The sequence below is a fragment of the Centropristis striata genome, chromosome 15 (genome assembly GCF_030273125.1).
Source record: "Centropristis striata isolate RG_2023a ecotype Rhode Island chromosome 15, C.striata_1.0, whole genome shotgun sequence".
NCBI classification, from domain to species: domain Eukaryota; kingdom Metazoa; phylum Chordata; class Actinopteri; order Perciformes; family Serranidae; genus Centropristis; species Centropristis striata.
The window spans coordinates 20371815-20398695 of NC_081531.1; the positions used below are offsets into that span (position 1 = coordinate 20371815).

General features: G+C 40.5%; 1 protein-coding gene across 2 annotated transcripts; it reads left to right on the forward strand.

The window, feature by feature from the left end:
* The first annotated feature begins 1036 nt into the window (after window positions 1-1036).
* pitx1 (paired-like homeodomain 1) lies at window positions 1037-12034 on the forward strand. 2 transcript variants are annotated; one of them, XM_059351937.1, is made up of 4 exons: window positions 1037-1082; window positions 6110-6271; window positions 7452-7654; window positions 11489-12034. In XM_059351937.1, exons 1-4 carry the CDS (start codon window positions 1037-1039, stop codon window positions 12032-12034), a joined length of 957 nt encoding a protein of 318 aa, XP_059207920.1. The 2 variants fall into 2 exon arrangements, with proteins under 2 accessions (XP_059207920.1, XP_059207921.1); XM_059351938.1 differs by lacking the exon at window positions 6110-6271.
* The last annotated feature ends 14847 nt before the right edge of the window (window positions 12035-26881 follow it).

The following is a 26881-nucleotide window of genomic DNA, read 5'->3' on the forward strand; positions in this document are numbered from 1 at the left end:
TAGCTCAGGGAGTCGGAGTCAGGGAGTCGGCAGAAGGTTGAATGGCATCATTCTTGTGGCCGATTTACGCTTCGGTTGTTGCAAATATGAGTCATAGGAGTCGATATAAAGCGTGATGGAGAAAAATAAATGTTGACAAGTGCTGACTCCGTTAAGCAGAGCATATTGCCGGCTGGTCAGAGTCAGGAAGGTTGTAGTGACCGTAGAGAGGCCGGGAAGTGAGAGGATGCAGCTTTACGCATCTCTGGAGAGAATGCATCTTTAGTCTACAGCTGAAACGGTGTCTATGCTATTCAGGGTGGTTGAGCATCACTGCCAGCCATTTATAAAATAAAGCATGATGTATTATTTCAGTGTGCTGCTTAATTAACCTCTGATTGACGCCTTAAATGAACCAAATGAATACAAAGTGTAGGCGGGTGCGCGCCATTGAAGCGTATGAACACGGTGAGACAGAAGGAAGCTGAGCGAAGATTTACTGAGGACAGAGAAGCAGCAAATAGATTCCTGTAGATAAGAGGGGCTCTGTGTGTGTGTGTGTGTGTGTGTGTGTGTCTGTGTGTGTGTGTGTGTGTGTGTGTGTGTGTGTGTGTGTACACTATAATGGCAAAGGTAAACTTTGTGATGTCGGAGGCCCAGATCTGCGTAGAAACGTCTCGTAAAAAATACAAAAAATTAAAAAAAAGAGTTTGGGTTTTGCTACTGAGTGTTTTTTTTGTTGTTATTCCTTATTTTATTTTATCTGGTTGATTTGCCTTCGAATTGCTCATATAATTATTTGAGGAAAAAAAGGAAACAAAAGGTATTTGATCATTCAGACAATGTTTCCTGTCAGAAATGTTGTATTACTGGATTAGTGGTTGTTCCTTTTAACTTATTTTTATTTATTAGGGGTATTAGTAAAATAGAATGTTTATTTATAATTTATATATATCATATTAGGCCGAGGAGAGACAAATAAATTGATCTTTTTACGCCTGATATGAAATATTTATTTTCTTCTGATGCAGCTTCTTGTGTTTTTCAGGTAACTGGAATGGAACTGAATCTTTCAAAGAATGTGATTTCTTGTGGGGACCCAGGTATGACTTCATCTCTTCACAGCTGTTAAATTATATTGCCAAATAAAAGTTGTACTATCTTGAAAAGCAGAAAAGGATGCTGCAGTCCAACGTAAGGAAGTACCTCTCGGTTTTGGCACAGAGTCAGAACTCGTTATTGGAAAATCTTGCAGACTGTGGGTGTTCACAATCATCTGTTTGTAGACGCAATACCTTTGATAAGTGATTAATTAAAGCGCAAGACATTTACTATACTTAAAAAATGCGGAAATATCAGTTAATAAGATGTAAATGGAAGCGCGGAGGAATAAAATGAAAGTAGTTTGGGTTAATTTACTGCTGAGTCATTTGCCTTTGATAATAAAATAAAAAGGTAGAAATGAAGCAACAACAAGCTCCATTCAGATGAAGAAATTTGTGTTATTTGCATGTAATGTTTTCCTCTTAACAACAAATACAGTTTTTAAATTAAAAAAGGAGGTTTTCTGTAAACCTGGATTTAATTTAGAGAAATGGAGACGTAAGAACTTTGGAAAATATTTGCGGGTTTTTTTTTGTAGACATTAAATGCCAGACATGTACGTGAGGCGAAGACTGATTGTGATCCTTTTTAACATTGTACATTTTGATTGAAGAAATAATCCTTTATAATAATAAAGCAGCTTCAGTTTAAATGTCAGATCCTAAAGTGCATGACACAAACTGGAAACATCATTATAAAAGACAAAGACAAATAAAATATTATGAAGAAGTGGCTGAAAGGGGTTTGGGCTTAAGTTTGATGGAAAATCGGGCTAAATAGACCTTCATTAAAGTTACTGTGGAATCTGTGTTGCTAATAAACATACGTGCGTTTTTATTGGTTTTTGGAACTTAATGACATCAAGAAACTCATGTCTCTGTGCGACAAATGTGTATTTTTTGGAGGGCCATTTCCACCTCAACTTAAGTTACCAACCTTATTATTTTTCTATCAAACCTCTGTAAACATTTGCTGGGCTGGGTGAACACACAGTAAATACGCATGTAGAACTACCTTAAGTTCGTAGGAAATAAGAAAAAATACATTTTACAGCATTTTTATAGCTTTTTCTCCCTGTGATGGTCATTAGAGGTTGTTGTTTTATTTACACCTGCATACACTCCCCTCTGTTAGCTTGTTTGTTGGTTGTCAGGCTGCAGGTCAAACAGGCCTTGGACCAAGCAGGGAAACAATCACCAAGGAAATAATCAGCTCTGTCCTTCTCCAGTTACGCACCGTGTCCAGTTACATCTCCACTGCTGTCCTGCTTTTGAATCTGCTCACTAGGTTTAATTTTCTATACGCTTTGTTTTTTTGGCCCCCGTGGTTCAAGCTTTACTTTGTTTAGTTTCCTTACAGTTAAGAGATGAATAAAGGCTGCACACAACTGTATTTTCATGTTTGGTGTGTGATTAACGGCGGCCGCAGAGTTTATTTTCACTTCTTGGGAGGAAAAATATGAGTGTTTGCATTTCCACTGGCCTTTAACCTGTCCTGCCGGATGGAAAGGCTTTTTAACTCATCCATCACACGCAAGTGCCCTCCAGAGCAGAGGAGCAGCAAGACGCAGGCAGGGATGCAGGCAGAGGAGGCTGGGTATTTAGATTAGCCCCATCTATCAGCCTGTAATATCTGCTGGAGGACAGAGGAAGGTAGAATCACAGGAGCTCCTCAATGGAAAATCTCTCTGTGCTGTAAATCCTTTAATATTCCAATGGGGACTTCAAGGGTCATCGGGTTTATTCTGATGTTCTACTAGTGTTTCTGTTTCTTCATATAATATTAGGAAATTGACTTTTATCACAGGTGTGATAACATGCCCATGATTTTTCAGTAATTTCACAGTTTATTTCCAAAAGTTATTATAGAAAAAGCCTATTTTGGCTCTTTTTTAAGGACACAGACTGTTGCTCTTTAAAAAAAACCGTATTTCGATCCACGCACAGCCATATCCACTCCAGATACACAATGTACCAACTAACCCCAAACTAAAACACGCAGCGATTTAGATTTTCAGTCTTCACAACTTCAATAGTAAATACCACCTGCTAACAATGGGATGACCAGGTGCTAGGGGGTCACTTTTTTATTTTACCGAATGCATCATTTAACCTCCGTACTCATGTTTGGGTCACCCACTGCAGCTACATTGCTTTTTTATGCGCCAAATATTCCAAACCAATTTTACGCACTTGGCTGCAGCTCAGGAATGGAGTACGCAGGTAGGGAATGGTGGTTTTCTGCCCAAGGGCACCTCGGTAGGCTGTATGTGTGGTTCAAACTTTTTGGACGCCTGTAATTGCACACAAGAGGCCACCGTGACGCACACTGGAGCTAGATGATGATCATCAATCGTCTAATAAGGACACAATTCTGCTATAAAATCAAGACAACTTGATTGGTTAATCCAATCTCTAGATATTCAGATTTCTACATGAGAATGAATCAACATGGCTGGCCTGTAATGTAGAAGTATAATACAGGTCCTTATGAGCCCCACTCTGAGAAGCTAAACAAAAAAAGATGGAAAAAGGCAAGTGCTTGTTGAGAGCTTGCACAATTGTCTTTAGAAAGGGCCTTCGGGGGAGTTTTCCGGTCGGACGGGGATCTCATGTCAGAAGTCACTGTCATACAATGGCCGAAAACTCTCGAGAGTGGCGCCGGTGACAGTCCGAGACCCAGACGGTGAGGCAAGAGCCGGTGCGCGTTTACCCGACACATGAAGGCTACACAGGCCGAACCAGACAACAGGTCAGCTGGTCTCATGCTAAAGGGGAGATTTTAGTTTTTCACTAGGCGTAATTGCGCAGAAACACAAATGTGCACTTTCCTGGCAGCCATTTCAGTCACTCAGAGCTGAGTTTCCTCTCAAGATTATTTTCGCGTTTGGACGGCTTCACTTCATATGGTTTCATTATTTAGCTAAAATTAAAAATAAAATTAAAAAATAGGGTAGTTAATTCAGGAATTGTAACCAGATTCCGAGTCCACTGGCAAGTGTTTGCCTTATTTTGGGTTGGGGGGAAAAAAGTTATACACAACAGCAACACTAAATCTTAGCACAAAGGGGTCAACAGAGAAATAAGACCTAGGATATATACCCAAGAAAAGCAGATAAAGTGCGTAAAACAACAGCACAAGCTAAATCCCTGCTCTTATTGGTCTGAAATTAAAAACAAATTTAAAAAATCCCACCCCCGACTCCCCGAAAACCGCCCGATCCACTTTCACCTTACATCCTTAAATTAAGGCCTCACGTGGCGCCAACCTGACTTCAAACCGATTCAAATGAAGACATTTTGGCCTCCATCCTTTTTGACAAACAGGCACTGCTGTGTATTCTTACCAAGAAAGAAGTTAATAAATAAATAAAAATGTCTAATTTCAAATGCAGCTGTTGAATAGCTGCATAATGTACTGCGTGTTTCACTCCAGTGCTGCTGCAGCACATACACACATTGAGATCTGCAAGTCAACATCTGGACGAAGCTCTGCAGTTTTGCACACAGGCACGTGAATGTTCAGAGAGTTACAGTTCACCGAGTCAATGCACGCACTGTGCATGCGTGTGAGGGATGACAGATTATAATCAGACCAGAAAACACCCTGAAATTACAACAGCTGATTTGGATTTTTGATTTTCAAAATTACTTATAGCTCTTTCATAACTTTATCTTAGGTGGATTTGATTGGGTTTGGGTTCCAAAGTACTTGATCAGGCTTTGGTGTATAACGCTCTATATTTGTGCGTCAGTGTGTCACCATCCACATGCAGATTATCTGTAATCAGATCATATTAGCGCACCATCGACCATAATGGGATCTTGTGCTGAAAGGCTTGTTAGTATTTAGTCAGACCATTCAGTGCATGTTGTTGCGGTTTAGATACAACATGTTTAATAAATGTTTGATTATATGATTATGTTTGGGAGAAGATCTGCTCCTGTCAACAGATTATTAGTCACCAACATATTGGGTAGAAAACATGTGTGATGCTAGTCCTTCTGCAAGTACACCGCGTGCTATGCAGAGCTCTGATCCGTCTTTTGTTATCCCTCACTGTTTATTTGTCAACGTGAAATAATGAGCTGATAGAGCGACACTTGTCAGTTTACAGTGCGTTTCATTATTCATACATACAATGATCTTCATATCACAGTGCGCTTTTCATAGTGAGGAAACTGTAACTGGGCAGGCCCGTGTTGGATGGCAAATGTTTATTCAGCTCAGTACATATCCGAGATATACATTGTGTGGGTGCGTGTGTGTATAAGCGCACCCAGCTGCGCTGCACTGGACAAATTTCAAACATGCCAGCACGAATAAAAGGCCCATTTTACTCCTGGAGAGCACAGCGTTGCATTGCGCGCTCCCGACCACTGAAAAAAAGCGAATCGACGCTGCAAAAAATGACTAAATTCACCAGCTATTCAGTCTAATACTGAGCCTTGTGCATGTATTAACAACGAACCAACAGCAGAGTACAAATTCACTCAGTAGAAGTAGTCTATTTCAGCTATTTCAGCTCAGCTAAGACGCTTTTTACGTTTTCACTGCGCGTAAAGTTGATTAAAGAGGTTTGCATGCGATAAAAACCAAACGTCACTTGTTTTAGCTTGACGTCACGTCAGACTTGTTTGGGTGGATGTTTTCTTGCAGCGGGCAGGCTCAGTGGGTGGGACTCGTTCTTTTTGGGGAGGTTAAACGCAGCAGATGGGTGGAGAGCCGGAGCTTCCTCTCTGTCACAGCGGGCAGAACGCTTTTCCCTGCAGCGGAGAGAAGAAGAGCGCACTGGGGCCGTCACTGCTGTAGAGGAGGGGAAGGGGGCTGTGTGATTTTTTCCTCCACTTTAAGGTCTTTTTTTTCGTGGAAGAACAAAACTTTCATGGAAATTCTCCTTGTGTGATTCATCCTCTCATGTCGTGGTGTGTGTCTGGCAGCGGGTGGATATTAAGCTGTTGAGGAAAAGCTTTGTGCACCCCAGGATTCACCCCGTTTCCCCTTTGTACGCATCCTTCTCTTCAAGGTGGGATGGATTATGCGGCCACAATCGCAGAGTTTGGGAGATCGAAACAGCTCGAGCCGGCCCGCGACGTGGCCCCCGCGTTTCATTTACCGAGAACTACAAACAGCAGTCGAGAAACTTTAGAGAACTCAAGCAGCGAGTCTTCAGACACAGAGTTGGCAGGTACACAGTCAGAGTGCTTTTAGCAACTCGATTCCTTCTTCTGAGTGCAATAACAGTTTATTTTACGTCTCCATAAGCACGTTTACGATGGGCTGTCACAGAGACATCTCTGCAGTTTAAAGAGAGACAATATTTCAGTAAACTTATGCCCCAGTGTTTGCTTATTCTCACTGCAGCGACGATTTGTTTCTGTGTGTTACGGTGCAACATGCACATGGATAAAATACAGCAAAACCTTTACACAGTAAACGTGTCTTCTGTTGTGGTTTAATGCACACAAATAAAGCGCAACAGGGAAAATTTGTAGATTTTTGGTGCAGTTACACTCCGTTTTTGTTTATTGCGCTGGCTGAACCAAACACTTGGCAGGATCCCGAGGTCTGTCAGGGAAAAATGTGCAGAACAGCCTGGCCTGCTGTCAGTAAATGCATTAAAACTAACTATAAATATTGGGCTCATCCATCAATCGAAACTGAAAGCCAGAAGGTCTGTATTAACAATTCTTTTTGTTCCTCACTTTGGCCACATTTTTTTTTAGAAAAATGTGGACTTTTTCTTCAAATTCCATATGAGGGGAAAAAAGCAAACATGGATGGATGTCATTATTATTTACTTTGCTGAAAGTACGAAAGGGGCTTAAATTAAAACTATGCTGTGGCTTTAAGTTCATTTTTATTTTTTTGGCAAACATTCAAGAGACTATTGCCTTTTTTGTGTTTAACCTTTGCACGTGTTGACCCTTCAGTTTAATGGGCCAATGTTGTTAGGACACGAACACGAGATAGCAGTGGGGAGATAAGAGAGGGCAGACCTCGTCGTAAAGAAAGTAATATTGATCTAACTGTACAGCGAGTCAGGTCTAAGTGTGTTTGAAAGAATCGATGCAAAACTCCCAGACATGTTTGTAAATATTTAGCTCTGATCTGTCACTTTTTCTTCTGAGGCTTATATTTTATGAAGATCTTTGTAAATTATTTATTTGTGGCTTTGGCGTTGCTTATTTCATCCTGTCATGTCTTTTATGTGATAGTTGACGTTGGTGAAGTTTATTTCAGTGAAACTTTTAAATCTGAAGGTGAAAATACTATCTCTGTCAATGCAAATATGCCCATTATGTTGATGTTATTTAAAGCACCATAATTCTAGATTACAACCTTTTTTTACTATTTGTGATCCACAGAAAAGGAGAAGAACGCTGAACACAGGAGCGATGACGGGAACGCGGACGATCCCAAAAAGAAGAAGCAGCGGCGGCAGCGGACTCACTTCACCAGCCAGCAGCTGCAGGAGCTGGAAGCCACTTTCCAGAGGAACCGCTACCCGGACATGAGCACCAGGGAGGAAATCGCCGTGTGGACCAACTTGACCGAGGCCAGAGTCCGGGTAAGAGGCCAGCAGGCAGGCCGCCGGCCGTGCGTAATGGGTGCCTAAAGACGATTTGACAAATAAATTGCAGCATTTTTTTTAGATATTTTTTGAGCTAACTTAATAGCTCAACGCCAATACACATCCGCCAAAATAAATAATGAAATGCAAGCGAAATATTAGCATAAATAATTCTGAGGGGGAAAAAATAAAACAAAAAATTGAAAATTGTTAAGTTAACGGCATTATATCAGTCCCACTGATTGGTGCGCTGAATTCAAACTGTTATTCTTACTAGGCTAATATTTGGTTAAAATAGACAGTTTATTTACCTATATCAAGTTCTTTTTAATTAAATAGTGTCGTAAAATCTTAACTGGGGATGTTAACACACACGCTCTCCCATTATTTGCATTTCATATCAGGATAAGCCGAGAACATCCTCCACATGTGACATTGAGGTCCTTACAGGTTCGTTTTTCGCCCTGTGCTGTTACTGAATAATAGTGAAAATCCAGCCTTGTAACAGTCACGTAAATTACTGCAGTGACTTTTAATAACCCAGTCCATTAGATACTAAATGTATAATTCAGAGACACGTTGAAGAAAATAATTTAAACAAGAACTGGGAGGTTTTCTCAACTGCAGTGTTAACAGATTTTAAATTGCAGTCATCCCTGACTGTCAGCTACGGTGCATCCAAAAAGTAAGTCTTCCATTATCAAAACACGTGCGTAATTCTCAACACTGCTCCGCATTTGTGACCCAAGCATGACTAAAACACACGTTAACCTCAACACATTGTATGTCAAAAATCCAGTATTTTACTATTAGGATCTGTTGAAATTGACATCTTATTTTGAGGGTGTATCCGCGCTGCTTATGGAGCCAATGGAGGAGTTGTCTTTTGGTGACATCATTACCAGTCTGGACTCTTATTGTCCCCCTGGAGGAGACTGCATGCAGCCAAGGCTACCTGGAGCTGTGCACTGAATAGGATCGGCGTGTGATTATATTTATTCAGGGAGGATGTTTTAGCATGAGCGCGACGTATTTAACTACTTGGAGGAAAAAACAACCAATTTTAATCATTCGAGATTTGACATTGTACAACAGGACCCCTTTAAAGTAGAAAATAGCTGACACAACAAGCTGACGCCGTCCTCACACACAGATTTATTCATGCTGGCTGCTCTTTTCTCAGACAAAAATGTGGATGCAAGAAACGTGCGTAAAACACCAAACAATTGCAGTTGGTTTTCATTTACAGCAACTGGCGCCTGACGGCCCGTCCTTGCAAAATCCACCGTCTCAAATTGCATAAAAATGCATACAGCTATTTAAAGTGCAGAGGGGAGAAGTTTTTGGGGTTTTTTAAGTCTCAGAACAAGATTAGAGTGCTGGATTTTCATTTCTAGAGGCAAGAGGGTACATTTCACACAGTGCAGCCTTTTTATTTTAGTGGAAGAAAAAGAAAACATGGCAAAGCGCGTGTCGTGACGCAGCACCCATGAATATTTCTGATTCATATCTGAACATTTATTAACAGCTTTTGACATTTTAAAGTGTTGGACTTGACCTTTTAAGGTCATCGCTGCTCAACAAAGCTTGACAGATAATAGATTGAGATAGAAAGATGTTTGTTGGCTCAACTATTCTGGGTGTCGTTTAATTTGCTTAATGAGGTTTTTTCTTGTTAAAACCAACCGTTTTGTTTTTGCTCGGGACTGGAAACTATAACTTCAGCCTGCGTGTTTCCTCCCCAGCTCTCCTTCACATCGCTCATGTCTTTGTGGACAATTTGTCCGCAGCACCCTGTCCCCTGCGCCGCTATAAATAGCCTCCGTGGGGCCGCCTGATGATTCCACTTGTAAACTGTTTCTACTATGAATTAAAAATGACTCACAGAGTGCAGACTAACGGATATTTTGTCAGGTTTCGATAAGGCGTGAGGATATCCAGAGGCACGTTTCTGATTCATTTACACTCATCCCCTGCGCGCGTTTGATTCATGCTGTAAACTTGTTGCTTTTATTTTGGGATGTCTGACCTACATATTGCGCGCGCACAAACACACGACATACACGAAGAGTAGAAATTGTAATATATATATATATATATATATATATATATATATATATATATATATATATATATATATATGCTTAATAAGTAGGCTACTTGGCTCGTGTTGTAGGCAGTGTTACTATTGATTTTTTAATAGGGTTTTTTTATTATCAACAATTCATATTAATTTTGTGAATTACTTTTACACCGGTGATGACAGGGATTAAATTGTAGAAAATGTTTTATAATTAAATATTTGATTCTCTAAAGGAGCACTTTATTCTGAAATATCTTTCAAGAATGATTATAGGATATTTGACGCTTGTGGACAAAAGTTGGTATCTAATTATATTTTTATTTTGTGCGTTTTAGATTCAGGAATATTTTTGGAGTAAATACAATGACCCATACTGCACATTCTACATACAAAAAATATACATAGAAATGTGTTTATAAATTAATAAATAAAGTTGCAAAGTTCTAAAAACATTATGGCAAAGTTAAAGTTTTGACACATGGATAAATTAATTTTTAAATGTATTTAATTTGCTACGTGTGACTGAAGGTCCTTACACAGGCCAGTAGCTGCTACTTGAGTGTGAAACATTGGACGGGTCAGTAATTATTCTGTTGCCTGGCCGTTTGCTGTTTGACTTCCACCAGTTAATTTAACACTTCCTGCACAAATAAGTAAACAACTCTAAATAAATGCGGCTTCAAAAAACACGGCTTTTATAAATGGGCAATTCTGAACACATGCTAACAAAAAGCAACAGTTTGGAACCAAGTCTGTCAACTGTTTGACCCTCCACTGTTAGATTCAAATTCTCTGGAGCTCTTTGGCGCTGCAGCTGCAGCTCCTCCAATTTAAATGCGTATTGCGATGCAGATGCACCGTTCGGAAGGATTTGAGTATGAAAAGACAATTAGGACCAAGTCCAGTTTGATATGTTTACCGGGGGAAAGAAACGAGCCTCTCAAATATAGTCAGGAAAAAGTGGAGGGTGAGCTTTCCATGGAAAACGTGTTATTTTCTATAGCCTATCTAAAAAGGGAGGAACTGATTTTGTTAAAAATACATCTATAAAACTTTGGCCATGATGCAAATAAGCCTTTGTGTGCGTGTTCGTCATACGGTCATAGTTTAAATTACAATCCAGGCCCTTTTTGCTGTGTTTACAAACAGCTGTAAACAAAATCTTCAGACATTGAACATTAAACAAATGATGCGTTGAAGAACTGTCAATAAATGTGGGAATGCAGCTTCAGATTTGGAATTTTAAAATATTTAATCTGAAGAAAATACAGTTTGCAATTTAATTGGAGTTACATGCAAAGGTTATTCATATTTTATTTGTGTGTGTGTGTGTGTGTGTGTGTGTGTGTGTGTGTGTGTGTGTGTGTGTGTGTGAATGTGTGTGTGTGTGTGTGTGGCCTCAAGAGGAAACCATGAACGCAGCATTATTATTATATTATTAAATTAATAAAGCAATTATAATTTATGACAAGGGTAAAGTGTCATTATTAATAGAAAAATATATAATATATAACATATATTTAGGCCTATAGCTATGTTACATGTTATGTTACATATATAATATATAGGCCTAACAAACATGCTCCATTTGGAGATTTGGGCCTGTAGAAAATAAGTTAACGAGGTGTATTTAGTTTTATGGCAAAACTAAGGAAATGTTGACATATTTGACTATTTTCTGGCTCGGTGGTATATTTCGCTCATTCTGCTCCTTAATGCCCACAGTACTAACTGTGTGTCTCCTCCAGGTGTGGTTCAAAAATCGCCGGGCTAAGTGGAGGAAGCGGGAGCGCAACGTGCAGATGGACCTGTGCAAGAACAACTACCTGACGCCGTTCAACGTCATGCAGCCGTATGAAGATATGTACCCGACTTACAGCTACAACAACTGGACCAACAAGGGACTCACCCCGGCGCAGCTGTCCACCAAGAACTTCACCTTCTTCAACTCCATGAGCCCCCTTACTTCACAGTCCATGTTCTCGGCGCCCAACTCCATCTCCTCCATGACCATGGCCTCCGGGATGGGCCACTCCGCCGTGCCGGGGATGCCCACCCCGGGCCTCAACAACATCAGCAACCTGAACGGGATCGGCACGTCCGGGATCAACTCGGCCATGTCGTCGTCCGCGTGTCCGTACGGGCCCCCCGGCTCTCCGTACAGCGTTTACCGGGACACTTGCAACTCCAGCCTGGCCACCCTCAGACTCAAATCCAAGCAGCACCCAACATTTGGATACAGCAGCCTGCAGAGCCCCGGGTCCAGCCTGAACGCCTGTCAGTACAACAGCTGACGGGCCAGACGCACTGCGGCCTAAATGTTACAATATAAAGAAATATATATGTGATAAACGGACACGGTGTCAGAGCTGTCAGGCTACCTGCGGATGGGGGAAAAAAATCGAAGACAACTAAACTGGATTAGTTGCAATCATTTTTCAAAAAAGAAAAAAAAAAGAAAAAATGGATTATGCGGGTTTTATGTGTTTACCAATGAACTTGCACAGCAATTTAATTGTCCAGGTTTTTGGATTTTTTTAAATGATGAAGACGTGTTACATTGCTGCAGTGTACATATATAAATGTAAATATATACAGGCCTAACATATGAAACAGACGATGGGATTTCTTTTTTTTTTTTGTGCTTGCTTGCTATTAGAGAGTCTTTGGGGGTTCTCGACCTAAACAAGGATTTGCAAGAAAAAAATAAAGTGTCGAGCACATCATGAATCCAGACTCAACACGAGAACAGAAATCTCGCTTATACTGTACATATTTTATACTGCTTCTGTGTGCTTTCTATTTACCGTCTATGCAGGGTGCCACCGGCCCGCTCTTATTTTGAAATGTTTGCCCATTTTGTTTGCTGAAATAGAAAAAAAAACCGCATGTTTAAACTTGAGTGCAACGTGTTTTGTACAATAATGTAAGACTTTGCAGAAGTAAGTTCATTAGCCTAAACTGTATAAGGTGATTCAAAGTCCTCATGTGTTTATGGTAACATGTTTGTTTGAATAAACTCCAGGAAAAGAGGTTTATTTCAAGTATGTTTTAGAGGAGTCACAGTTTTCCCCCCAGAGAGGATCTAAAAGAATATCTGCAGCCTATTGATCCACCCAGTTTAAAGGGATTATCTCAGAAATAGGAAGATTTTTAAGGATTTATGGGACTGGCCAGTAGTTATCTGGGCTTTAACAGTAATATTTTATTTTTTCGTTTCTTAATTTTGAAGGTTATTCATGCATTATCTTTCACTTTATTGCACATTAAATTGCATTTTCTGGAGGGGAATAAATCCACCGTCGTTTATAGGAGTCTTGCACATTTGCAGACCTTAATATCTAAATGATTAACAATCAACAGGATCCTTGTCTAAAGCTTTGTTAAATATTCTGGGCTTTTGTAATTTGGTGAGTATTTCTCGGTGTATTATAAAATAAAACCTCTCTTAGGTCGGACATAAATACATGTCTAAATATTTTTTTCAAACTTGATCTTTGCTGTTATCACACTATAATAACAATAATTTGGGTCCTCTCATCTGATGTTTGGTGGACACACACCTTTCTTCCTTTTTATTTTTTTAGAGTTGCATCAGTATATATATATATATATACACACACACACATATAAATATAAATCTATATATATAGCCTATATATATATATAAAACAAATCCAGACCTAATTGGCCTCCCTAACTGACTCCATTTTAAGCAAGACGATGTGCTGCGTCTCCTGATTATATCAAACTTGCTTATTTTACTATAATCAGAGCATGAAAACAGCTTTGTTTGTGACTTGAAACAACTCTCAAACAAAAAAAGTCTCACAAAACCAAAGTCCAATTCCCTCCAAGAAATAAACGCATGTCGCAACGTTTGTCCAACTGGAAAGCAAAATGAATTCAACCAATACCATATCTTATTTTCTGACACCTGCAGAAATCCCCATATCTATATTACTCTCCGTCAGACTGATATTAGCGCGCAGCACAAATGTGGCCGTAATGATTGTGTGCTTTAACTGATAGTGCTGTGTGAGGGGAGGATGTTAGGATTACAGGCAACACTTGAATAAACCATCAAACATAAAACAGGCTTCTAATGACTAATAAAACAGCCCGTGACACCTGAGGAATACAGAGTTTGACCTACAGCGTTACAAGTCAAACTGATATAAATCAGCTTCTCTTGTGACTTTTAAATTTAATTTTCCTCACTAGTATTCCTCTATTCTACCCACTGTTGCTCTATAGGGTCAGTAAAAGTGGGTTATCTTTACCATATTGTGCTGCTCTGCACATCTCCTTTAATATATTCCTATAAAAAATATTTAAGCACAACCTCAAGTGTCTGACACACAAAAGTGAGTCTCTTGACCTCATGGTGGCCTTTTGAAAATTATTCTTATTTCAAAAGTGAGTTTAAGGTTTCTTTTTAGAAATTATATAGGTTATTGTCTAGTTTTTCAATATTTTATCAATATAAGGCACCATGTCATCTGTGTGTCTCCTTAAATATAATAGCTGCACAACCTTTTTACTGAAATCCGAAGCAAGTCTCCAAAGTGAGATTAAGTTGACCTTTATGGTGGGTTTTCTGAGATTAATTTCCTATAGTAGGTCTCTGTATGCAATATACCTGAAACATTCAATATTGCATGTCGTCTGACATTCAAAATAAACATGTTAAAGTTAAATCCCTTATTAAAAATAATTATCCTATACTGTGAATAATATTCATCTGATATTTTAGAGTGTTTGGCATTTAAAAGTCAGTTTTCTTGACCTTATTTGCTTGCCATTTGCGAAGTTCCTTCATAATATTCAAATTATATATTTGAACATGGTTTGTGTATCTAAAGGGGAGTTGAATATTGAATTTAAGGTACCTTTTTTGGAAAATATCTTTTAAAAATGAAAATTCATTATTTAACCAAAAGATGATTTATCTCCAATAATGGCTCTAATATTTCATTATATTTTACTTTAGTATGGAGTCAGTTTAACACTTTAAGCAGTATGTTCTTTTTTGGAAAAATTTTATGGACTATTCCCATATTATTTAAGCAATGTATGCCCGGCAATTACATTTTTATTTTCTTGGCTTGAGGGTGGCTTTTCTGTATTCACTGTAGAGTGTAGGGTGAAGGATACTCAAAAGCTTTTTCTAACACAAGATGCGTTTTGGAAAAGGTAATATCTTAGGAGCATAAAATCCATTTAATGTTTTAAAACGTTTTCTGCCAAAAGTTTAAGAATATTTTTACCTTCTGAGACTTATGGTGAGTTTGTGCAGATCCTAGGTGCGTTTTGGTGATTTTATCTCCCATAGTTTATTAAAAATCATAGTAAGTGTCACAGGTTCACAGAACCTGATTGAGGTTCACCATTCATAACAAGTCGCAACAGTAACATGCAGTAGCACGCGCGGCTTCAAATTCTTTCCTTGGGCGCGCCCGCGTGCACTGAGGGGCAGAGCGTTTATTCAGGGCGGGCATCCGCACTGGTTGTAATTGCAACTACCCGCTTTGAATTGGAAATGTTTGACGAGAAGACAACGCGCACTCGAGGCTCATAATGATTCGCAACAAAAACAAAGCGCGCATGAGGTCGTAAATTTTACCCATAAGACCCGTTTCCGGTCCTGCACTGTGAACGCGCCTGAACCTGGAGGGCAAAGTTCATGAAGCCGCTTTATAGCCGGTAAATATTTGAACTGGTGTTTCTCTGGTGTGGAAGTCCCCACTTCAGCGGCATTACTAGAGGAAGAGAATAGGATAGAATAGAATAGAATAGAATGCGTGACATGCATCCAGGTGTGTTATGTTGGTGATTTTTTGTGTGCATCAGGATTATTTCTCTCACATGCAAATAACCTAATTACAGGGGGTTGTTAACTGAGTAAATTTACTTAACTACTGTACAGTAAAACGTATTACTTTGATAACAAATTACTGTGTACTTTACTAGAGTATTTCTATTTTTTTCAACTTGACACAATCAGAAGAGAATAAAATGTATCTCATGGCTTTAGTTATGAGTCACCTTGGAGATTTAAATTCAACAATACAAAGTATAATCAATACATCAATTATATAATATCGATACAGCTTTCCTAAGGGAAGAATTCAGGAGCTACCAGCAGTGTGAAAAATATATAAAATGTGTATATTAGCCCCATGTTTACAACATCGGACATTAAAGGAATGAACACGGTCCATCAATTATTATATTCCATTTATATATGGGATGGGTCATTCTGTATACACTTTTGGTACTTTAAGTATATTTTTATGAAAATACTTTGACTTAAGTAACATTTTCTTTTTTTTGTAAGAGTATTTCTGCAGTGTGGTATGATTACTTTTCATGAAGGAAAAGTATCAGATGTGTGTTTCATGTGGAATTCAGTTATTTTACGTTGCACAGTCTAATAGTGAAAAAATAAATAAACTTCAGATAAAATGTGAACAAGTTAAAAAAATTAACCAAAGGTGATAATAAAAAATAAAAACCCTTCAGATGTTGAAAAACTGCTGCTTGCACCTTCCATCATTTTCTAACTGGACTGGCATAATTATGGCCCCACAACTTAAGCTCACAGCATTAAGAGGGAGGGCTGCAGCCAAACTGGACTTAAGTTATTCACCTCTGAAAATCACTGCAAATGAATTAAAATCCTGAAGCATAAAAAAAAATTATGCTGGACTTTAAAATTTCATCACAGACATCAAGAAGAATGCAATCAGCTTATTTTGGTTTTAAATACATCATTTTTTAATAAATAAATAACAATCTTGGATTTCCACAAGGCCCCTTCAGAAGTTTACTGTAATGAGGCAAGTCTAAATTACCAGCCAGGCAAACCAGGCCCTGGGGGGCCAAGTCAAAAAGTGTCTGATTTTGATTTTTTTCAACAGCAAATTTGTTTGAGACCTGCAGCACTCAATATCTAATAACAAAGGCAGGCAATGCATAAAATTGTAGCCTAGGTTTTTATCATTCTAATTTCAATTGTGCTCACATGGAGCATATTCCTTAATAAAGTTGTTTGATAAATTACAGCAGCCTAACCTTGTTGTGGTGGGTTAACAGGGGGCCCAAGAGCATATATTTTGCACGGGGCCACCTAAGAAGTTATTACGGCCATGGCTGAGGTTACATAGTAGTGGGCAATGACAAAAATCTAGTTGAGAAACAGTCAAGTTGCAAATACACCAAATGGTTGCAAAAAGAAGGCAGCACCCAACCTCCTTTAAAAAATAAAGCACATCTTCATTTTGTGGACACAGCAATAACATATTTCATCAAAGACACAATTTAGCAAATACTACCATGACAATAAAAAGTCAGGAAGTGCTATTTAAAAGTCACAACTCTTCCGTGGCTGACATCTGAATAGTCTCTACAACACCGCCCATCTGGTGTACCCTAATTAACAAAAGCACTGCTAAACCGAAGCTTTCCCTCAGCTATGACTACAATGCTGCTCAGCTTCTGTTAGTCTTCTGCTGCTGCCAGCTCCCTGCAGCAGCTCATCTGATCCTGAAACCTGCACTACAGCTGCTGCATCCTATAAACACACCAAGTCCCTGTTTAGATGCAAACCTGTAGTTTATTCAGAAGCACCACCTAGACGCTATAATATAACAATAGTGACCCTGTAATCAAACAATAGCAGCAGGGGCCTATTAGTAGAGTACTGGATTTGAGTGACATTTATCTCCTGGGGTATAAAGGCAGCTGCCAGGCACAGGTGTATCTACTTTACATCACTGCTGACAATTTTCTACATAACATATCGATTTGAGCATTATGAATGTGTTTCCATTAGTTTCCGATAATTTTCTTAAGGTATGAAAATGCAGTTCTAAAAATGTGCAAGATGCAGTGCAGACCTCCCTACCAATCAATAAAAGTAGACGCTGTGAGAGATTGCTTATTAATAGACCCATTTTAAGTGTTCAAGTCTCTGCAAGTTCATCTTGATGGTGTACTGAAATCTATCAAAAGCAATGGCTGCTTGGAGTGGAGGAAAAAGTGTTGTATTTTTTGAAAAAATGGCTGACTGAAAATCTAAATGATTTGTATTAAATGTTGTTTAAGTTGCTTTATGGTCCCAACATCTACACTGCAATTTCATCCTGGAGACCAAAATCTTTTATAATTACATGGGGGTTTTCAAATTTCAAACAACAGAACAGAAAACACCTTCCGAAGAAAGTGAGCCAACAGGCTGAATCCTGACTTGCTGCTCACGTTTGAGTGCTTTTGGATTAATGTTGCCATGAAACTCACATCACAAACAGTAACACAAGATTTTGCAGGTTTTGGGTTTGCTCGTTTCAAAACAGTTTGGGTTATCATATCTCATGTTTAGTTTTCACTGAACAGAAAGCACACACCATGAAGTCATATGTCATGTGTGATGGCAACAGTCTCACCCTCATATTTCACACAACCTGATATCACATGGTAAGCAAGTGGTGCAGGTATCAACCTTGCTGAGGTGAGCAATTAAAAGCACAATTGACAAAAAAAGACCACATGACTCATCAGCAGATGTAAAACAATGGCTTGGCCTGTTGTCCAGTGCTAAGCCAACAGCTTAAAACACACTTCTACTCTTATTGCAGACAAGGGGTGAAGGAGATTCTCCTTTATTTCATGGTGTTAAAGTGCATGCATTGTGGGCATTAATGTTTGTGTGACATAGGAGGATTCATGAGTCTGCAGCACAAGGCAGTACAACCAGGCATTATCACAGTCAATATTTGATTGTAAGCTAAGTACTGCTAGCATTAATAAAGGTCAGCTGACACTCGAAGGTCCGACACATGCGAGCTAGCTCATGAAGCAAACGTCCCGAACATTGACTGTATTGAGGCGTGGTTTGGTCACGTGACTCGTGACGTTTCACACACTTGGGTGACGTTCGAAGCAGCAAAGTGCTTCGAACGTCACAGAATCACCAAAGCTAATTGTGGAAGTGAACCAATTATTCCTAAACATTTAATCCAAATGGCTATAATTTAATGGTTTGATTCTGTAAACTGTCTTTTTAATTTAGAATTTCCTGTTTCCTGCTCGCCGATCCTCCACTAGAAAGAACTGCAGAACTGCTCACATACTGGGCAAACCACAAAAAATTACATCCCAATCTTTACGCCTGGATTCCACTGGATGCGTAACGGCTGCAGATCCGTCGTCGGAGCCGTTACGCACCCATTATAATCAATGTGTGAGATTCCACCGACTGCAGATCCGCTGCGTAATGAGTCCGACAACGCATGGCAATCCGACAGCCCTCGCAACACTTGCGCAGAGCTTCTATTTTTGTCGGACGACGGAGCACTACGCATAAATTCAGCACAGAGCAGATCGTTCCGGACAGGAAGTCTTGCACAGACACAAAATAAAACACCGGTATATTTTCAAAATAAAATACCTCGGGTTTGCTAACGAGGTTGGCCGGCTCGTTAACAAGCCGGCCGACCTCGTTAGCGCTCGTTAAGACGGAGTCGCTGGATTTGTCTCCAGTCATTAATGAGGAGATGTTGATTATCTTCCAGTTTGCACATATGATTAGAAGTAGGGAAAACAAATGGTTTTAGAGCACATAACATTAAGCAGGCAGAGAATTGTACTTTTCATGATAGTAACATCTGACAGGACAATGTGATGAGTGACATGAGAAAGAGACAATAGAATATCTTCCTTTAACATGCAGGAAATATAAAGTAGAAAGACAGGAAACTACATTATGTTGAAAACAATGTAGTTTATTATTGAGTCATTTACACACTGTCCTCATTACAGAAATACCTCAAAGAGGTTTTAATGTGTATTAATCCACAAATGCACTATTTATATTCATTTCAGTCACGTTTTCTAAAAGTTAAAGTGCCCAATTGTTTTTAGGGAATGACAACGCCTTTAATAAAAGATTAAAGTAGATCATTTTATTTCATAGAATAGGCTCCTTCAGCAGGAAACAACATGCCTTGGGCTGAGACCCATGGGAAGAGCAGGAACATCAGAAAATGTTGAGAGAATGACTAACAAGTTGTTAGTTTTAGTCGCTTCAAGGTGCTTGTCAATAATATGTGAAATACAGAATAGTAAAGTAAAATATATGAAAGTATGAAAGGTCCAGGTCAAGGTTTCTCATATTGGACCTGACACAGTGAATTGAGTCTTCCTAAAGTCAAGCAGTTAACTTAAAATCCTTGAACAAAACACCCACTCTGCTCAAAATCTTCATGGATAGAAGTTTCAGACAAATGTCTAAAACAGCACAGTGGCTGCTTATTTTACATCCCGTTTCCTACAATATTGCAATGCATTGTATACATTAACAATATAACCTAAATCTGATTAGCTGTATATATCCATGCTGAGCATGCATCATTATGTTATCTTTCTGAATATATTTTAATTAAATCAGCCTTGAGCTAACCTGATGATTGTAACATTAACCACAATAACAGGCTTTATTTATGCTGCTCTGCAAAGAGACATGCTTTGATTTATGGAGCAGATTTATTACAAAATATTGGATCACATAGTCAAAAGAGCATTTGGCCAATAACTGCATGTTGTTGCAAGCCAAAGTACAACAGTATGAATTACCATAATTACATGTGTCCTGAAAAAATGATGTAATTACCGCCAACACTGTGTCTCATACCGCAGTAATTCTGACAAGGCTGACACATGACAGTCATTTTGGGATTAGTGACAGTGCTGAGTCCAACTGCTGTGACTTCACAGCCAAGTGTTTTTCGTGTCTTTAAGCACACTAAAGAGAGCTGTGGGTGGCTGAGTAAAGAATGAAGCCTATGGAAGGCCTGGTTCATCATACTTTAGTTATTTTAAAGGAAGTCAATTATCTGACTCCTCAACAGCAGTGCTGTGCACATTTACTGTAACTTCACAGGCTGGGAGAGAGTATAAAAGACTTGGGGGCTTCACTTTGAAACAACCACTTGACGTGCGGAATTCTGGGAGATGTAGGAAATTACTACTTAAAGCAGGCGGAGCATGACAGAAAGTGGTTATACAATAAAAATACAATAAAAACTTGTGAAACTTACTTACAGGTTGTGGACATACATTACATAATTCAAAACAATGGGCATTTATAACAGCTTACACTCAACTGGGAAGGCTTACCATCAGTTTTTGGAACGTGGCTGCAGGGCTTTGCCCCTGAACATTATTGGGGTCGGCCACTGACGTTGTGCAATGAGGCCAAGCCTCTTTCCAACTTCCAAAGGTATCAGATAGAGTTGATGTCAGGTCTCTTTGCAGGCCAGTCAAGTTCTTCCACACGAAACCGAAAGAAGAAGAAGGTGTTGTTTTGTTTTGTGCACAGTATCACTGTTGTGTACAAACACACCCTGAATTGAAGTACAATGTTGTCTAAAATACTGTGAGCTCTAACATTAAGAACAATCTCTACAAACAGGTATCTGCACATGAATGCAGAATCTGTAAGCAACTGGATTTTGGTATACAGGTGCATCTCAATAAATTAGAATATCATGGGAAAATTCTATTTCCAGTAGTTCAAGTCAAATAGCCCCAACCAAGTACTGAGCGCATATAGATGGACCAACATTTCCATATTAAACATACTTTTTAAAATTGGTCTTTTGTAATATTTTTTTTCTTTGACACACTGAATTTCAGGTCTTCATTAAATAAAATTTGAAGAAATTAAATAAATTAAGATATGAAATGTTTCATTCTGTGTGTAATAATAATAAATAATAATTCATTTTATTTAATAGGGCGCCTTTCAAGGCACTCAAGGTCGCCTTACAACATGGAAAAAAACAAAAAACAATCAGAACATCATACATATCATACAATCTAAACAAATCAGAATATTTACAAATACATTACAATTAAGGAGGGGAGTTTGTGTGGAGGATCAAATGGAGTGAGCGAGTCTGAACAGGTAGGTCTTGAGTTGTGATTTGAATTGATTGAGAGATGTGATGTTGCGAAGGGAAGGGGGAAGGGAATTCCAGAGCAAGGGAGCAGAGCGACTGAAAGCCCTGCTCCCCATGGTAACCAGACGGGCAGGGGGGACAGAGAGGTGGGTGGAGGAAGAAGATCTGAGTGGGCGGGCGGGTGTGGCAGTGTGGAGGAGGTCAGAGAGGTATGGAGGGGCGAGGTTGTGAATGGCCTTGAAGGTGAGCAGTAGAGTTTTGTACTGGATGCGGTGTGTGATGGGGAGCCAGTGGAGCTGCTGGAGGACTGGTGTGATGTGGTGACTGGATGGGGTCCTTGTGATGATGCGGGCTGCTGAGTTCTGTACCAGTTGTAGTTTGTGAAGAGTTTTTTGCGGAAGTCCAAACAGGAGAGAGTTGCAGTAGTCAAGACGGGAGGTGACGAGGCTGTGAACCAGGATGGCAGCTGTGTGGGGTGTAAGAGAGGGGCGGAGGCGGTTGATGTTACGGAGACGGAGGTAGGCTGAGCGGGTTATGTGACTGATGTGTGAGGTGTATGAGAGTGTGCTGTCAAGGATGACACCCAGACTCTTTACCTTGGGGGATGGAGAGATGTTGGAATTGTCTATGGATATTGTGAAACTGGGAGATTTGGATAGGGTGGTTTTTGTGCCAATGAGTAGAATTTCTGTTTTGTTGCTATTCAGTTTCAGGAAATTGGATGAAAACCAGGATTGTATTTCGAGGAGGCAGTCAGTGAGGAGGGGGGGAGGGAAGGTGGACTCAGGTTCAGTGGAAATGTGGAGCTGGGTGTCATCCGCATAGCAGTGGAAGTTGATGTGATGTTTCCGGAAAATGTAACCAAGGGGGAGTAGGTAGATGATGAATAAGAGGGGTCCCAGGACAGAGCCTTGGGGCACCCCAGTGGTGACTGGGAGTGGTTGTGATGTGAATGATTTGAGTTGGATGAAGTGTGTGCGGCCAGAGAGGTAGGATTTGAACCAGTTGAGGGGGGTGTGCGTGATGCCTATGGAGAGGAGTCTGTCAAGGAGGATGGTGTGTGAGATGGTGTCGAAGGCCGCACTCAGATCAAGTAGGATGAGGATGGAGAGGAGACCGGAATCAGCTGCGAGGAGGAGGTCGTTGGTGATTTTGAGTAGTGCAGTTTCAGTGCTATGGAGAGGTCGGAAGCCGGACTGGAATTGTTCAAAAATGTCATTGCGGGAAAGGTGGGAATGGAGTTGAGTGGCAACAGTTTTTTCCAGAATCTTTGACAGAAATGGCAGATTGGAGATGGGACGGAGGTTGTTGGGGTCGTTGGGATTTGCACCAGGTTTTTTTAGTATTGGGGTGACAGCAGCTGTTTTGAGGGGTGATGGGACAATTCCAGTAGTGAGAGAGGAGTGGATTATGTGTGTGATGAGGGGGGCCAGAGAGGGAATGGTGGCTTTGACAAGAGTAGTTGGAAGGGGGTCTAAGCGGCAGGTTGATGATTTTGATTTCTTGATGTTATCAGTAATTACAGAGAGTGGGGGGAGGGTAAATGCTGAGAGAGTGTGGGAGGGGGGCACAGATGGAAATAACGGAGATGAACTATGAGAGGCACTGGGAGCAAGTTGTTGGTGGATGTTGTGGATTTTAGTAGTGAAAGAGGATAGAATAGTGTTGCAGGAGGCGGTAGAGTACATCTGTGGTGGTAGTGAGTCCGGAGGTTGAGTGGTGTTGCGGACGAGTGAAAAGAGGGCTCTTGAATTGCCATAGTTGGAACTGATTAGATCTGCGTAGTATGTGGATTTGGCCTTGGTAATGCAGTTCTTGTAGTGGAGTATGTGGTTATGATAGATTTCCTTGTGAACAGTTAGACCAGTCTTATTGTAGAGGCGTTCCGGGCGGCGTCCTATGAATTTGAGTTGTCTGAGAGCGGGCGTGAACCACGGTGAGGAGCAGGTGAAGGTGACAGATCTGGTTTTGAGTGGGGCGAGATAGTCCAGGAGATTATGGAGACTGTTGTTGTAGTGGAGGACCAACTCATCAGGGGTGGAAAAACTGTCTGCATTGGGGAGGGAGTCGATTCCCGAAGAGAGAGTGTCCAGGTTAATGTATTTAATATTACGGAATGAAATAGTGCGTGGGAGACGGATTTTGGAGAGTGCAAGGTTGACTTTAAAGGAAACTAGCATGTGATCTGAAAAGGGGAGGGGAGTAGCTTTACAATTGATGGGGGAGAGACCAGAACAGCATATTAAGTCCAAGGTATGTCCTTTTAGGTGTGTCGGGAAGTTTGTGAGTTGCTGGAGTCCAAAGCTGTCTATGCAGGAGGTAAAATTCTTTGTCAGAGTGTTGCTGATATTGTCCATGTGGATATTGAAATCACCCAGGAGTAGTATATTCGGAGAGAGTGTGGAGAGATGAGTCAGGAATATAGCGAAATCGTCGAGGAACTCCATTTTTGGCTTGGGGGGACGGTATATGGTGGAAAGGATGGTGGGGGTGGGGCCGGATAACTGTAGGGTGATGGATTCGAATGTGTGATAGGCAGGGGTGGGGACCGGCTGGACGTTCCACTTTTCGCGATGGATAATTGCGAGACCTCCACCCCTGCCAGAGTCACGTGGGCGACAGCTGTAGATAAAACCTGGAGGAGTGGATTCATTCAAAGTAGTGAAATCAGTGGGTTGTTGCCATGTTTCTGTTAAACATATTAAATCCAGGTTATGGTCCTTGATGATGTCCTGAATGAGTTGTCCCTTGCTTGTGAGTGAGCGGATGTTTAGTAGTGCAAAGTTGGCTGTGGTGTTTTCAAGTTTGAGGGATGATGGGGCAGGGGCACTGAGTTTTATGTAGAAAAGGTTATTTTTGTTTACAATTTTGAGAGTAGATTGCGGGCGGAGGGGTCTGACAGATACAATGGTTGTGATGGGGAAGGCAGCAACAGTGTGGGATGAGGGGTGCAGTGACAGCAGGGGCCTGTAGGGGGAGTAGGTAAGAGTAGTGGAATGAGAAGGCGCGGTAGAAGAAGAGGGGGGGACGTGGGTGGGAGCGGTGGGAAAATAGTCAGTCAGGTGGGTCGGACTGGACAGCGTGCTGGAGGTTGGATGTCAACATGTAGTTGCCAAGTTTATTTGGGTGGATTGACGATTCCAGAACAAGTTAAAATTGTCTATAAAACCGAGGCTGAATTTCCTGGAGACAGACTGAAGCCAGGAGTTGAGCTGGAGGACTCGACTAAACTTTTCTATCCCACAGCCGTGAGGACAGAGCGGTCCACTGATGAATATGGATTTGCTGGTGCTGGTTAGAGACTGGAGGAGTTGTCTGAAGTGTGACTTGGTCACCTCGGAGTGTCGGAGGGATGAATCGTTGACTCCGACGTGGACCATAATTCTGTGGATGGAGGACGGCAATGGATCTCTATCATTTGTTAGTGAGGCTTTGGATGCAGAAGCAGATAATAAGTCCGTGTGGCGAGCAAATGAAGAACGCACCAGCCAAAATGCAATCTTGGAATCCATCAGCAATCGTCTGACAACGATTTAGCTTTTTATCACTTTTTAAAAAGATGTATCTGCTTTCATATATTTATCATAAACTGGTTACTCTGGCAGTTCTCTTGTCTGAAGTTGCTAATCAGACCATAAACAATGACCGGTGCACAGAAGAGGAAGTCTTGACCCAGCTCCAACACTTTAGTCCAGACTGAATTATCTCATTACTTTTGGATGGATTGCTATGAAAGTTTGTACAAACAGTCATGGTCCTCAGAGGACAACAAATACAGACTTTGGCTATCCCCTGATTTCACCTCTTGCACTATCATGGTTAAAAAAATGTTTTGGAAATGTCTTAACAACTATTGGATGGATTCCTCTTATCAGCTGTGCCTGAAAACAACCTCAGAGAGCTCCTAGCATGGCTGCACTTATTTAGATTGGTTCCTTAGTACAAAAGAACATTTGACACTACTAGACAGCCACATACTACTATACTTTATTGCTTCCAGTAAAAACTATGTATCTCCATATTTCGTTAGATAAAGAATTAAAAGTCCCTGTATGGGCTGAGGAAATGCTCCTACTTAAACCATTTAAATTATATTGGACTAAAAAAAAACATTGTCACAAAGCTAGAAATAGTGTTTTCCTTAGCTCGTGAGAGCTCGACTATTGTAATGGATGTCTGTATTAGGGAGCTTCTCTGTTGCTCATACTTTACTTCACTCTGGAATCAGCATGACAACCATTACTGTGATCCCTCACATCCCGCAGAAAATGTGTTTTCCTTTTCACAAGAAAAAAGCACTACTGACAACTTGTCTTCTAAATAGGAGAAGACAGCGTGAAACTGCCATTTATCAGAAAAACAGACAATATGTTTCTGTTCACACAGATGAGAACAGTCCGTGGTCGTCCAATAGTTACTGCCTCACCACATGGGAAATGTACAAATGTGGTGCATTTGATCAAGTAACAAATGCTATACAAATGTCTCGACAAATGTTAAGCCGCTGGTTGCTTTTTGGCATCAAGCGCACGATGTGATTACTATCAGCGGTGAGTCTGCAGTGAATCCCACAACAGATGAGCTCACGTGCTAAACGCTGGCCTCTGCACTCTCCCTAGAGACTCCAAAAGCAGACTTAAGTCAAGATTGACTTTCTATGACCCTGCTATCTTTATTTGGCAGTATCAGGTTGCAACTACTGGGTCCCCTGACCCTTCTCTTCATAACCAGGGAGTGAAACTGTGATTCACACACTAGAGGAGAAATATAGGCCGCTATCACGCACAGCAGCTACTTGGAAAAAGCCCAGAAAGCCTCTCTCCTGCTCACAGTTTCTTCTCTCACTCACTGGTGAAACCCCCCACTCTATCTTTCTCTTTACCCTTCTGTCGCTTCATGCTGGGGAGAATTATTATTTTTCCATCTCAAGGTCTGCACAAAAAAGGGAAAAAGGCATCCCACACCTGCCTGTCCCACTGATCTATTCTCGACTCTTTCCACTCTCTCTCTCCGTCTGCAATCTCTTATCCCCCCCTCGACTGCTCTCACCACTTCTCTACCTCTATTTCTTCCTCATTCCTTCCTCTGTCTGTCTATCTGTCTCCCTCTTGTTCTTGTGTGTGTGTGTGTGTGTGTGTGTGTGTGTGTGTGTGTGTGCGCGCACGTGTGCAAGCAGGA